The sequence below is a fragment of the Crocodylus porosus genome, unplaced genomic scaffold (genome assembly GCF_001723895.1).
Source record: "Crocodylus porosus isolate Cpor-Errol unplaced genomic scaffold, CroPor_comp1, whole genome shotgun sequence".
In the NCBI taxonomy this organism is placed as follows: Eukaryota; Metazoa; Chordata; order Crocodylia; family Crocodylidae; genus Crocodylus; species Crocodylus porosus.
Genome location: NW_017728911.1, coordinates 31,201,587 through 31,216,745, shown reverse-complemented (window position 1 = coordinate 31,216,745; position 15,159 = coordinate 31,201,587). Strand labels below are relative to the sequence as shown.

The following is a 15,159-nucleotide window of genomic DNA, read 5'->3' as shown; positions in this document are numbered from 1 at the left end:
GGACAAGTCTTGTTGGCGAACGGGAAGCAGCTGGGGCCCTGACGAGTGCCGTGCTTGTGCAAGGGTGACTTTTCCAAGACTGCGAGTAGAAATATGCGGTATAGAAAAGCTTTGGGCTGGGGATGAGGAACGGCGAGCCCACCCAAAACTCTGTCTTTACGGTGGAGCCGACAGGCTCGTTAGGCCCCTTCATGGGGGAGTGGGATGAGTCCGCCAGGCTGTTGGCGCTGGTTATAACCTGGCCCCTTCCCCTCTTCTCTCCTTCCCTTGACAGCTCACCATCATCTTCAAGAGCTTCCAGGAATGTGTGGACCAGAAAGTGTACCAGGCAGAGATGGACGAGCTCCCTGCTGCCTTCGCGGATGGCTCCAAGAACGGCGGCGACAAGCACGGCGCCAACAGCCTGAAGATCACGGAGAAAGTTTCTGGCCAGCATATTGAGATCCAAGCCAAGTACATCGGCACCACGATTGTGGTGAGGCAGGTGGGCCGCTACCTCACCTTTGCCGTGCGCATGCCCGAGGAAGTCGTGAACGCTGTGGAGGACAGAGACAACCAGGGCCTTTACCTCTGCCTGCGGGGCTGCCCGCTCAACCAGCAGATCGACTTCCAGACCTTCCGCTCCTCTCAGGCCACGGAGGGCCGGGCTCGGAGGAAAGGGCCCAGCCTGCCCGCCACCCCCGAGGCTTTTACGTACGAAACGGCCACAGCCAAGTGCAGGGAAAAGCTCCCCGTGGAAGACCTGTACTTTCAGTCCTGCGTCTTTGACCTCCTGACCACGGGAGATGTCAACTTCATGCTGGCTGCTTATTATGCCTTTGAGGATGTGAAGATGCTTCATTCCAACAAGGACAAGCTGCATCTCTACGAAAGGACACAGGACCTGGGTGCAGGCAACCTGGCCCCCTCGGGGCATCCCCAGGCCCTCCTCGCCCTCTTGATGGCGCTGGTGTGTTTGAGTCAGTGCTGGTCAGCGTTCCTATAGGTGTTTGCCCCGTCTCACCTTGGAGGGCAGGGGCAGGGGCAGCAGGAGGGGATGATGGATGAGATGATTGCGCTGGACGAGGAGAGGTTGAACAGCAGGTCCAGCCGGGAGGTACAGGATCATTCCTGCATCTCACGCCCTCCTTTCAGACCTCCCTGGGACTTCGCCAGGGAGCACGCCTGCCCCAGAGACCGGTCGTCGGCTTGTGCGGGGCCTTCCCCCCACCTCACCTCTCCTCCCGCTGTGAGTGAGGAGGCTGGGATGGCCCCATCTCCTCCTAGCTCCCTCATGGTCCTGCAAACGGTTGTGGTGACTGTGCTGTTGGCGTTCGTGCAAGTGGCTTTGTGTTAGGGGTGTCGGCTGCTGCTGGGACGAGGGGACACTGCTCCGGCGACAGAGGCTGGTTAGGTGGGCACACACTAGGAAACCCTCCCAGGACACAGAGAGCCAGGACCAGGTTTTCAGCCAGCTCCATGCTGCTCTCTGATTGCCACGCGAGCTCTGCTCCCACATGCTCCTGCTAAGGGGCATGAGTTTGGGAGCGCGCTCATACAGACGGCCCCAGTCCTGCTGGCACATGCGAGTGCAGAATATCACACCCAGGGCCGACGACAGTGCCCTTCATGGCAGAGCACCCCCAACTGTACTGCTTCTGTCCTTCATGAAGGGCCTACCCCTCTCCAGCACCTTGCTCAGTGCAACGCGATGTGCTCGTTCGTCCTTCGCTACCCAGCATCGTGTCCAAGGTAGCAGTGGGATTTGCCCTAATTCCAAGGACTTCTCCCATCTCAGGCCAGTTAACCCTGCGATTCTCTTAGTAGCCACAAGGTTTAATCCCAGGGTCTTTTCCTGCCCTCGGCACCCTCCACCCAAACCCGGAGAACTCCAGGTGCTAAAGGAGAAACTTGGCCAGTATTTCAGTGGCTTCTGACCCTTGCCCGTAACCTCATCCCAGCATGTCAGGGGCTCAGTGTGCCATAGCCCCTGGATTCGACCAGCTCCCAGGCTGCTCCAAACTGGGAACCCAGGGGAAGCAAAGAAATGGGCTGGGTGTTTTGTGTGGGGGCCCCCGGCAAGTCCCTGATTTGTACGGTGGGATGAGAGGTTACGTTCCTCCTCCTGCCCTGTGCTGACAGGCCAAAGCACCTGGGGCTTACCCCTCTTCCACCTCCCCGGGGGAGGCTCTGAAGCAACAGGGCTGAGGCAGAACCCTAACACGGCAGTGCCCAGGGGCCAGGCAGGGAGATTTGCTTGACATTTGTTTGCTGCTAGGTCTTTGCTCCTCTCCTGGTTCCTGGGCCTTGGCTCGTGCCTCCACTTCAGACCGGTGGCACCTTGCTTGTGAAGGAGGTGCTGCTAGAGCAATCCAGGCAAGGGGCAGAGCGCGCTCCAGAGATATCTCAGCTGCCCAGATCATCTTCTTCCTGGCTCTGAGGCATCGGTTACCTGCTACCCACAGAATGTGGCTCCCCTTCCTCTTCCCCGTGTCCTTTCCTGGTCCACCTCATCGCCTGCTGAACAAACAAGACCATCTTTACCTCGGTCTGTGTTTTGGAGACCTCCGTGGGCATTCCCTATTCAGCTCCCCCGCGGGAAGTCCCTGATGACCACCCTGGAAGCATGTGAAGCTTGCAGGGGCAGCCAGCGATGGAGGGATGGTCTCTTGGTGGCACCAGATGAGCCAGCGCCGAAAGGAGGTGGCACGTGCTCCACCCTGCAGCCTGAACTGGTGCCGTGATGGCAGCCTGATGTAAATACTCAAGTGACTGTTCATTGTGTCCTAACAGCTCTAGAACTACATTTGTAAAGCAGCAGAGAAAGTGTGTCATTGGATGTAATTTATATTGTCTCCTTAATATATAGAGCCCTGGCGTTGATCTCGTGTGACTCTGCAGATGAAGAGGTGTCATTGGTTTTTAAATGTTTAAAAAAAAAAAAAAAAAAGAAATGAAAAGATGTGTTTACTACTTTGCTCCTTGCTTTGTTCGCTGGTGGCCCCTGTTTCTGTCTAGGGAGATTCTACAATAGGGATATCCCAACAGCGGGGACCTGGGGAGGCCAGTCGCCAGCCCGTGCCCCTGCAGAACTGAAAGGGAAAAATAAATCAGCTAGCTCATGCTAGAGTTAGTCATTTCTGTTCCTTTAACTCTCCATTGCTTTACATAGAAATCGGAGAGGTGAATATTTACAGCCACAATCAAGCCGTGGGGTACCTGCCACACACCTGTGTACCCCACCAGAAGCACCAAGTATTTAGGGCTGGTCTCACTACAACGAGTAGTGCCCTACATAAATACCCCAATTTCTATTAGCCACCCAGAATCAGGCAAAATATCCCCACGGTTCCAGAAAGTAGCTCTGTCACCCGTGCTGCTTGCTGTGCCGTCATCATAAACGTCCCTTGCCATGGTTGAGCACTGTAGTCCGGAGGAAAAAAGTCTTTCAGGACTTTAACTGCCTCTGTATTGCCCAGTTCCTCCCAGTCAAGTCAGCACTCCAGTGGTTGGGCTATCCCTATTTTAGAAGCAATCAGTTAAGCACTTTATTTTGGTTTTGTTTGACCCAGTTTTGGTTAAAGGTGAAGTATGGCCAAGGAAGACGTGATGGTTGGGAGATGGAGGGGTAGAGAAAGAACCCCCCCCCCCCCCAATTTCTCTTTGTGTTTTGGACCTGTGTGGGATGTTACCGCATGTACATACTGTAAATTATTTATTGACAAAAATGCAAGTAAAGGGGTTTTGTTTTGTTTTGTTTTTTGGGACAACAGTTTTGTGAGTCTTTTCTTCTGGTCTGTGTCATGCTTTATTCTAATCCGGAAGAAAAATAAGAGACATGCGAGCGTGATAAACTCTGCGAGATACAACTCTATGAGCTCCAATTCCTCAAGGAATTTGCTGTCTCTCCATCAGTGAATGCTCCATCTTTCCCAAATCACAATCCTGTTTTCCACCTCGACACTCACCCCTCATTGGACCCTGCTGTTAAGCCAAGATCCCCTTCCCCAGCAGACGTATGGGAAGAGCTGGGGAGTCATCCCCCCCTCCCCCGTCCCACACACCCACCCCCTGCCCCACACACTGGGAGGCTGGGGCCTGGAGGCAGGGGTCAGCACTGGGTCGGGACTGGCCACTGAGATTTACCAGTGGGTCCTGGTACACAAAAGGTTGAAAACTGCTGTAAGGAGCTGGGGAACATTAGTTCAGCTGGAAGAGGGTGGGCGCTGCGGGGAGTCCTCTAGTGCCAGCCTGCATCAGAAGCTCCCGTGGTTAATACCTTCACTTGTGATGGCCCATTTCAAGCCCTGCTGAGGCCCAAAATGGGGTCTGTTATTACCCCACCCCAAGCAGAAACCCTGCTTTTCCCCATAATGAAAAACTGAGGAGCTTGCCCTACTACCTGCATGGGACCAAGAGCCTGGACCTAAAAGACCGGTTACAGGCAGGAGTAAAGCTTTTTGATGGGATGCAGACAGCTTACAACTGCAGGACACAAGCTACCTGCTGGGGTGAGGGTAAGTCTGTCCCTCCGGTTACTTTATATTGCAGCTCCTCGTGCCAGTTTTGTAAGCCCGTGGACAGAGCTCCGGTGAGATCCACCCCCATGACCCTAATGCAACCATTTTAATCAGGCCAGATCTGGGAAATGCTACCATATACTTTCACATAGCCCATTGCCTAGAGTGGGGCAAGCTCATGCCCCTCTATTTCATCTCTTCAGGGCTACAGCCATGCCTCCCAAGTCAGCCTGCTATTTTTCCTGTGACTTAAAACAGGATGCCCTCTTTTAGCTCTAAGTGCGGGCAAATCAACTGGCTTTGGCTCAAGAGAAGGAATGGGATGGATAGGTAACCAAAGGCTTGAAATGGTCTGCTGTCTTCCTCGAGGCAAGGGCTCACTGTTCAGATGCCTGGGAGCACCCAGAGCCCCTGGCTGCAGGGTAGGGTCTGTATCCCTCCCCTTCCAAACCACAGCAGGTAGGAAACCTGCCAGCCCTTTCTCTGGTAGCTCTCCCCAAATAAACAGCTCTAAAAGGGGGCTGGAAAACCCACCAGAAGAAATCTGACCCATCCAAAGTCACTCAAGCCCCATGGGTTTTTCAGGGATATGGAACGATTGCTTCCCCCCTTGTGAATCCAGTGCTAGGCTGGCAACTCAGGATGCAGGGGCTTCCTATGCCTGCAGACCTGGCCAGTGACCCAACATGGTTTTTCACCCCCTTGGATGAAAGCATAACACATGCTTCATTGCTCCCTTCATCCCTATTCCTAAACCCAGCATCAAGGACTCAATCTGCAGAAAGAAAAAACCCACTAGAAGCCCTATATAGAGCAGAACAGAGCCCACCCCACTCTCTTATATTATCTTTCTGTGCCTGCTGCTCTGTGCTTCTTATTATATGCTCCTGCTAACCAATTAACACTTTATTAGCATCCAAACCTGTGCTGTAGCCTAGCTGGTGCAGTCAGTGAGGCCTGATCTTCCTAAGAAATAAAGGTGGGTTCTTAATTTAAGTGAGCTCCTTGGAGAGGAGGCAGCCTGCCTTTCTCACCCGAGTCAGCAGCCTGGGCTTGAGACTGGAGTTTATATGACCCTAACTTAAAAACTTCCTCATCTTTGCTAGGCTTCAGGTGATTAAGTCAAGGTAAGGGCATGCCTGATTTCCCAGTTTAAAAAGGCCCTCCGGTGTAGGCTGTAGCCGCGGGGGAGAAGAAAGTAGCCTGTGGTTGTGCTGGTGTTGAGGGACCAGTGTTAATAAAGCAGCTTTTGCTCTGGGGACTGAGCTGTGCATCCTTCCCAAAACAGGAACACCCAGGCATCCATGTGGGTCTGGAGATCATCCCCTCCTTTACCAGTCACGCCAATCAAACCCCAGGGCAATTAAGGACAGAAGTGCTCCTAGATGGTGCCTCTTGCACGTGGCTCTGCACAGCTTAAGGCTCAGGGTCACCAGCTGGGGCAGTAACCACTTCACACACCTGACCAGCGGGTATATAGCTGCTCTCTGCAAAGCTCCCCATGGGGCATGCTGCTAAGCAGGGAGAGAGAGCTGTGTCCCAAACCCTGGGACAACAAAAGCTGCAAGGGCCCAGTCGTTGCATGCACAGGCTGGCACTACACAGAGCCCACTGCCCAGTTCCCAGTGCCAGGCAGCTGGGGCACGGAGGATTGCTCCTCTTCAAGCTGCCAGTGGCTAGAAGCAGCTTCCCTTCTAGGACCTGAGACGGGATCCGTTCTGCTCTGGAGCTCACGTGCATGCCATACAGTGGCTTTAATGGTGAGGGGGCTGCACCTGCCTGTCTTACATGGGCATGCCCAGGTGCCTCTTGGTGTGCAAACTCCTGCCACTTCAGAAGTGGGCCTGGCCATGGCTTTGTTTGGGGTTTGCTGCCCTCTGAAGGACTGTCTCTGACATAGCAGGTGTTGAAAGCAGCTGGGTGCTCACTGCCACCCCAGCATGGCCGAGGATGGAGCTCTGGGGCAGCCCGGGGTGGGTGGGAAGCAGGGGTAGGGTGCTCTTTCTTCCCTTACCTTCATTGTCATAAGGACTTTTAATAGGGGGAGACGGTGCTGGGAGAGTTGAAATGGGACTGCCAAGAGCTGGTGTTACTTGTTCTGCGGGGAAGTAGCTGGGCTGTGAGATGTGGCCAGGGGCCTGGCATCGATCTGCTGGATGCTTGCAAACTCCATTTGAGGAGTGAGCCCAGTGCTCCTGGCCTCTTATTCCAAGTTCTGCCACTGCCTCACCTGGTGACCTCAGTCAAATTTCAGCATCTGTCTTTTCCCTGGTTTTGTGTAGGCTTCCTTGCGTACAATCACACCTTTTCAAGCACTGCAACACCAAAGGCTGGAAAGCACCAAGTTCTGCTCTAGTTGCATTGCTGAGGCCCTCCTTGCACTTTCCTGGTGCTCAGGCTAGCCCTGCCACATAACCCAGTACGCTGGATCTCACTGCTCAAGAGGGAAAATCGACTCCTGCGTGTAGCAGGGCGGTGCAGATGGTCACGCATGTGGGACTGTTAGGAGCTGCGGGTTACCTTGTGGGAGAGGACGCTTCCCCGGTTGTGCTATGGGTCCTTCCAACCCTCTAACTGTGGGAGCTCTTGCAGGAGAGCAGGCAGGCAGCTCCCGTCAGGGTGCAGAGCAGGGCGGAGCTGAGCTGAGCTGGATGCAGACCCCCCGGTTGTACAGCTGATGGCTTAGGCACTCTCCCCCTGCTGGCACCTTCTTGGAGCTCAGCCCTGGCTGTGGCATTTTCCTCCCGTGCCAACTCGGCACCCCCATGGGCTGCCTGGGCAGCAGGGGAGACTGTCCCAGGTACAACCACTTCCCCTCCAAGCAGCTCCCAGGTGAAGGTCTTGGCAGGGCTGGGTGCTCAGCTGAGCCGGAGGCGCCGTGTCCATGTGAGCAGCCCCTCCCCTGCCAATAAGTGGTGGGGATGTGCCTGGTGCCAGGTGCAATGGCTCTCTGGCCTGAAGAGCCGGCAGGTCGCTTTCCAGGATGATGCAAGTGGCCACAGCCAGTTTGGTGGGTGCGTTGCCATTGCAGATCAGCTGTGCTCTGGCATTACAGCCCGTTCTTAAAATTAAAGTCCCTGGGCAGCCCCTGCCTGCAGAAACACATGTGCCTCTGGCTGCCTGCATGCCTCCTCCTTTTCGTTAAGGGCTCCTGAGCTGGCTCCAGCCCTGTGCCCCCCGAGGGCTTGAGGAATGCCGCATAATGAACCATGGGGGAAGGAGGTCGAGTCCCACTGCAGAGTGGGACACCAATGCACAAGCACAGTGGTCTGGCTAAGGCTAGAGGGTGAGTGAGCACCAGCACCAAAAAAAACAGGCCCCAGGAGCCAGGACACCCAGTTCTTCACTCCAACTGCTATCCCTCACCATCCTGCTCAGTGGGATCTTCTTGGGGATGCCCGGCAAAGGACTTGCCAGGAGCCCAGGGGCGGGCTGGCAGGCTGCTCATTAGCAGCTGGGGGTCAATTAAAAATGAATCGCATGGTGAGGACCCATGCGTGGTATGACCCAGGGGAAGGCCAGCGGCTTCCTTCCAGCTACAACAGACCCAAAGCTGAGGAGAGCTGCTATCAGCAGGGAGAGAGAAGAACGGAGGGCACGCGAGGGGATACAGGTCTGTCTGAGGAGCAAGGAAGCCCTGGAAGGTAGCACGAGGGTGTAAGATCATCCCCTCCTGTCCGCACCCAAAACCTTCTCACCGGAGTGCTTTCTTCCCACGTAGCTGATGTGGCTTGGGGCATAAGCTAAAGCCCAAGGTGCTGCTGTCACTTGAGCTGGTAACCCACCCACCTTGCAACGAGGTTACGTCACTTGAATGCCAATAGCTCCCCATCACCTGCTCACGATTCACCCTGGGAGCTCACAACAGGCACGATCTACAGCTCACGGGGACAGCCACAGAGCATTTTTGCAACACGAGAAACGGTGTTGCATGTGTCCCCAGTGACGCACAGAGGGGAGGGCCACACCACTGAGGACACCAGTGAGTTAGAAAGTGCTTTGCACTACGCCTGCTCTCACGTGGGCTGGGCTGACCCGGGAATTGGTCACAAGAGTGAACTCGTGCAGCCCAGAGGGGTGGGGAGGGAGGATACAGAAGAGCCCCAAGAACTAAACTTGGCGCTCGTGGAAAAGAGGGGGAGAGGGTCCCGAGTGGGTTTTGTGCAAGCCTTCCCCTTCCCCAGGCACGCTCCAGCCCAGAGCTCGGCTCTTCCCTCCCTTCTGCTGCAGGCCTGGGCCTCTTTCGAGCTGAGACTGCCCACTGTGCCAAATTGCTCGAGCGAACAGCTGTGTCAGTGTTTCCATTATAAAACCCATTTTTCAGGGGCGTAGAACTCAGCTGTGAAATTTCACTCCTGGCTGAGACTTGGCTTGGCTCTGACACCAGCCGCGGGAACGGAACGGCCCGAATCCAGTGGCTACAGGTGTGAAAAGCAAAAGCCTTTTTATAATGAGTGCTCACAGCTCCGAGAAATAGCTTTATGCCCTGCCCTTGATTTTGGCTGGGGTTGGAGCTATGGCCCGCGCTGGCAGCATCTCCACTTACATGGGGGAGGAGGAGAAAGCGGCCGAAAACAGACCGGAGCGGCTGGCGGCACGTGCTCGTCCCTGGCCCCTGGGCTGCAAGGGCAGTGGTGGGATGCCAGTGGGGTTGGTGCACCTACCACCATGCTGAGAGTGGATTGGGGTTGGCGGGCTCCTCAAGCGGCTGCGGCGGGGTATGTGCTCATCGTGCGGGAGCGGGCCAAGTAGAGTTGAGGGAAAGAGGCCGGGGGTGGTGGGAGCTCAGCTTGTGTGCTGGGAACATCACTTCATCCTGCCTGATGATTCTGCCATAAACACGAACCCCTCTGAAGTACAACCGCTACAGGGTCTTGTCACGTGCCCGGGGGAGGCTCACCACTCATGCTGGCTGGTTCAGGGTCTGCCGGGTTGATGCTCTCCTAGATGTGTCACTGCTGCACGTCCCACCGAGTAATTTAGCCCTCCACGTTGGCCAAGCCTCGTGCAGACAGTAAGCGGTTCAGATCGCCTCGGCCCTGGTTCCCAAACTGCTTCTCGGGTCGCTCGCTGGTTATATGATATTGGCCCTGGTCTCCGGGTGTCCAAGCGGCTCATTGTAAACAGCCTGGTTGTCTGTAAAAGCACAGAATTGCCAATATAAAGGAGAAATGAAACAGGAGCAGCCATCAGGAACTAATCCCCCATCATCTGCTAGTTGCCGGCCTATAAGGAATGATTGAAGGCCTGAAGGAAGGAGGCAGCTGAGTGCAAAATCTTGGGCTGAAGAGGTAAAAGGAGACACGGTATTGGGGTGCCTGCCAGTGATGTGAATGTGAGTTAGGCAGCTACTACTGTTTGAGGCTCTGGCATATCTTCAGCCAAGGAAACGGAGCACCAGGAGGGAGGGGGGACTTATAAGGTCCCTTCCAGCCCCAAACATCTATGAAAGGCAGGCAGGCAACACATGCAAGGGTTGGGGGAAGGGTCAAACAGGAGTGGGGGCAGGAAGGTGAAGAGCAAAGAAAGGATTAGCCCTCAGGGAAACTGCATTAAAACAAATACCTCTGTGATGTTACCTTTCTGCACAGCTCTCGCCGCCCCCACCGTTGAGGTCTTGCGTGCTCACGGAGAGGAAGGGAGAAGTTGGCAAGGTCACGACCGAAGGGGATTGTTTCCTAAGACCATCAAAGGCAAGGCCCCCTGCTATGAACATGGAGGGCAAATACCCACCCAGGCAGCTAAATTATCATGTTCAAGCGTCTTCCAGGACAGCACATAGGTTAGGAGCATTGCCAATCCTAAAGCGATCAAAAATCATGGGATTGATTTGAATATCTTGACTTGTGTGCATGCACATCTATATGCACCCGCACCTGGGCCTTTCTCTGCCTCCTGGTTTTCAAGGCTTCAGGATGCCTTGTTAGGTTTCACACTTTCCTCCACAATTTAATGCATAAAACCAAGTATGTTTGTTTTTAGCAGACGCAGATTTGCTTACAATCCTCTGAATCTGGAACCTGGGACTTTAAGAAGTGCATCAAATATCACAAGTAAGCTGGCACCACTGCATCAGATGCTATTTCGGAGCCACCTTGGTTGTTGCTTTCGTCTCTGGGGCGCAGACCGGTGGTTGTTTCTGTCCAGCCCTTAGCAGTGCAACGGGTGCATGGCCATGGCCCCTACACTATCCCATTCAACTCATAAATAATTCCACTTACCTTAGAAACTTGTGACGGCCTCGTTAGAAAGCTCGCCTAGCCCAAGCCAAAGCTTTCATGCCTCAAGTGGCTCATTTTAAGTAACTCCCCTAATGCTTCATGCCAGACAGCTAACACACCTGAGAGCCGTCTACCATCACCCGTATTGTTTTCCGTGACTAGCTCTTCTACCACATCACAAGAAAGTGCTTTGGGGAAAAAAATCCCCCCTGCTGGTTTTGTTGTTTCCCTGATGGGGTTTATACGGCTTCATTTTCTTTACCGGGGCCTTGGTTTTGATGTTTATGCCTCAGACAAATTGGATCCCCCGACCTTGGGAATGGTGCCTTGCTCAGCAAGGGGAACCCAAGATGACAGAACAGTAGGCTTGCTCTGGATGCAGCAGCAGAAGGGTGCTCGGCTGGACCGCGGAGCAAGCGAATCCCAGTGACCTGTTCTGTTCCAGGTCTATTAGCCCCAGAAGCGAGGTAGCAAAAATGCCCAGACACATCCCAAGCCACTTTAGATATAGCTGGGGATGGTCCTGCTTAGAGCAGGGGCTTGGACTAGATGACCTCCTGAGGTCCTTCCAACCAGGTCTTAAGCACAGCACCAAGGGCCCCCTCCTCACCCCATTCCCAGGAGTGATGTGCACAGAGTAGGCGTGGGTGGGTGAGCCTTATTTCTTCAGAGCTGAGGTTTAATATGCCACGGTATAGACGTGCCCTTTGGTTCGACTTTTTTACCTGTTTATCCCCTGAATTAAACTGGAGGGCCCACTGGATTTTGCTGGGATGGGAGCTAATGGCCAACACTGCAGGAGACAGGAGTTGAAAAATATTGCAGAGAAACCTTGAGATGTGCTACTATCTCTGCTAACGAAAGGGGAAAAAAACCCAAGATACGTCTCAAGTGAAGGCCAGCATCGTGCCAGCCCATCCAAAACAGGCTTATTTTCAGTCAGAGAGAGAGACAGCCTCGCTGGAAATTTTTAGAAGAACAGATAAACCGCTGCCCTATGCAGAGTCAGTGCCCACTTGTAGAAAATGCCAACGGTATGCAAACTGCAGACCAGAGCCAGGGTTTTAATACCTGTTATTAGCTGCCTTTGCTTCCTAGCATGGACATGGCCTGCAGGAGTTAAAAACCCCTTCCTACCCCTTCCCCCCGAAAAATTTCCAGCCTTGTGTTGGCAACGGCCTTGTCCAGACACCTGCAAGGGTGTGAGTTTCGCCCAGAGACACGCATCCCAGAGCTGGGGCTGGAGCGATCCCAGGAGCTGACAGCCGTGTCGCGTTATGGATTACACACACCAGATGCAAGGAGCTGGCGAGGTTCTGAAAATCTCAGTAACACTTTTTAATATACAAGAATCAAAAGTACAGCAGTTTTACAATGTAGGAAAATTTAATACATACTATATAAACAACATATTTACATCAGAAATCACTAGGACAGTGGCATTTTTTTTCACAAATATAAATTAATATTAATTACTGTGTTTTGTTTTGTTTTAAGTCAACAGGTTTAAAAGTCCCACAATTTTACAGTAAGAGAGTCCTTCTCTCCCCTGCAGGAGGGGGAGCCAGGGAGGAAATGGATGCAAGTAGACCTAGGACTTTTGTGTGGACCCTTTCAATGGTCTCCAAGAGCTGTTAAATATCCACTTAAGTTGTACTGTACCAACAAGACCTGCTGACACCGGGTTTTGGTCTGTGGGATTTCCATTGTCAAGCATGAATTTACAATGGACTCGAGCTCTGCACCATATCGAACAGGGTCAGGCTGAGAATGTCTTTAAAAAATAATAAAGCCACACAAGAAGCTACTACTTTTTTTCCTGCTATGAGGCTACAGCCGATCCCGTAGCTGGTTTGGTAAAAACAGCTGCACCAGATGTTGACACAAGCATCACACTGACATTGATGGATGTGGGCCTGTCTCCTCCCAACCCTATTGACATTCAACTGACTATTTCTGAATCGCTGATTTTGCAGTCCCCGTTTTAGGGTGCACATGGGAGGGCGATTATTTCTCTAGTGTTTATTTTCTCCAGCTTCTGTAAAACCAAAGCCAGCCAAGACGCACCTGCCACAACAGAACTAAACAGAATCCATAGTTCGGCATCAGGCAATCGTGATTTCTGAGCGTCGTTCTCAGAAGGACCTGGATAAAGTTTCAACTTTGCATTTTCCTTTTTTTTTTTTATTTTAAAAAGAAAAATCAAAACACTTTTCATACTGATTGGAACTAGCGAGGGCTGAAGCCCTCTAGTCGGACACCGAAAATCCCTCTCTTGCGGGGGGAGTCGCATCTGCTTTGCAGCAACCTTAACACTGGTCCGGCTGGTACTGCCTTTTGCTACAACTTTATGGCACAAACACTGGTTAGGATAGCGACGTTTGATGAGTGTGAATAAAGAGTACATCTCTCTCCACCCCACCCAGGGAAGAGCTGCCTTCCGCATCTACATGATGAGCCAGCTCCTTTCTCTGAAAAGCAAGGACCTCTCTGCAAATGCCAGCATGGGAATGCTTGGCTGTCACAGCTTATTGGAAACGTGGGAGGACTGCTCAATCCTGTCCCACCCCCTTCTCCCCTCTGTACCACAGCAACTTAACACTACCGGGACTGCCCCAAAGGAAGCAGCAGCTGGTTCCCCACCAGCCAGCAAAACCATTTAGGTTTGCGGGAAGCTTACAAAGAAAAGGAAATTAAAGAAAAGGGTGCCAAGCTTCAAGAGACTGACAGGATGCACAGCTTAATGGAGCCTGGTCCTGTCGCCCCATGATGCCCCTCATTGTCCCTTGGCACTGAAGGGGTTAAATGAACAGGACTGAAGAGCCGGATTCAGTGGCCCAGATGTGCCCTGTGCTGGTCGTGGGGACTCGCCACCACTTCATTGTTCCCAATTTGCAGCAAATCACAGTGACTCTGTTACGGTCTAATGGGACGCAGGCGCCCAGTGAAACCAGACAGCTCAGCGTATATGCAATGCACCATGATCACAGGCATTTCAGAGCACTTAACTCGCTCAGTGCCAAGCAGACAGGACATTTGGGAATAATTAGTGTTCATCTATGTGCAATTTCCAAGTAGCTAGCAGGAAAACTAACACCCTGTCCTCAACCACCTGCAAAGCAGCGAGGCATGCCCTTGACACCCACCTTTCAAGAAAATGCCATGATTTTGCCCAAATAAGGATCACGCTGGCACCCTTCCAGCAGCCAGCGGTCTACACTGGGGCTGCCTCAAGAAGAGCAATTTGCAGCCAGCTTTGTCCTTAATATAGAGATAGGCAGCACTCAACGGCCTGGCTGCCGGGGTCCAGTCAGACCCTCGCATGTCACCTGGAGGGGCCTCGACTCCTTGCTGGAGATGACAGCTGCCTTGCAGAAGAACCCCTGGCTGTGCTTGGCCAGCCGTCGCCACTTTGCCCTCCTTTGACTTAACAGAAGTGTTGAAGCAAGTCCCTGCAGCTGGCTATTCCCCCTGCACCACGCAGTGTTTTCCTCATACTTTGAGAAGTGCAGCAATGCTGGACCAGGAACCATCCTTCTTCCTCACCCCATTACAAATTCATGACCTGGGGCACCAAGGGTTGAAACCAGAGTCTGGGACCCCTCTGCCCTCCTCCTCCTTGCTCTGTTGCTCACCCAAAATATAAGTGCTGAGCCTTTGTGCAAGGTCCCACTGCAACACAGGGGTTTATTCAACACAGCCATTTCCAGCTTCTCAAGCATTACTACAGATTGCTGGGACTTTGGCAGAGGTGACCAGCCCGCTGCTTTGTGCAAACTCTGTGGAAAACTCTGGGCAGCCAACTGCATTCAGATTCAGCTCTGCCCTCCCCCTGGGACACCCGTGGATGCCCTCCGCCAGCACACTGCACAGCTTCTCATCCTCAGATCACTGGAAGAGGTGTGATCCATTTTGAGATGCAAAGGGGGGATGGTTTTCCCCAATGGCTATAGCAGGTCGGTGCCAGAGAGGAGAAAAGCTAGGATTCCCTGACACCCAGAAGCATTCCTGTGCCCTGGGACCATGCAGCTTCTAGCCAAACATGCCCTGCATGAGCATCTGAAACATCCCGACTGCCAGTATTAAGTGAGAAAAGAGGGGTTTTGCTATGGATTCCTAAGCCCACCTGCTGGGAAATACTGTTGCCCCCTCACCCCCACTTCCCTTCCCACTGGGGTGAAGAGTGAACTGAGCACTCATAGGAGTGTGACCTTCACCTGTTCCACACTTCCAGTGGATCTGAGATTCCCCAGCTCCTGCCCCTAAAGCTAATGTCTTCCACCCCCATCTGTGCTGCAGGAAGGCGTGATGACACAGCAAAGCAGAGCCACCCTCTTTGAAATGGATAATGACATGAGAAATGATAATGTGGGCAGGAAAGCAATGGACTGTCACCAGCACCTCCCTGCTCCTACCTTTTCAGTCACCCTGGAGAGACC

At 53.2% G+C, this 15,159-nt stretch overlaps 1 protein-coding gene across 1 annotated transcript in view; it reads left to right on the top strand.

Moving 5' to 3' along the window:
• The window catches only part of RGMA (repulsive guidance molecule family member a), a 38,159-nt gene extending 34,408 nt beyond the window's left edge, over positions 1-3,751 (top strand). The window contains exon 4 of the mRNA XM_019533767.1: positions 275-3,751. Within this exon, the coding sequence (XP_019389312.1) occupies positions 275-985 (711 nt within the window). The 3' untranslated portion in view covers positions 986-3,751. The remainder of the gene's footprint in view (positions 1-274) is intronic.
• Positions 3,752-15,159: the final 11,408 nt, after the last annotated feature.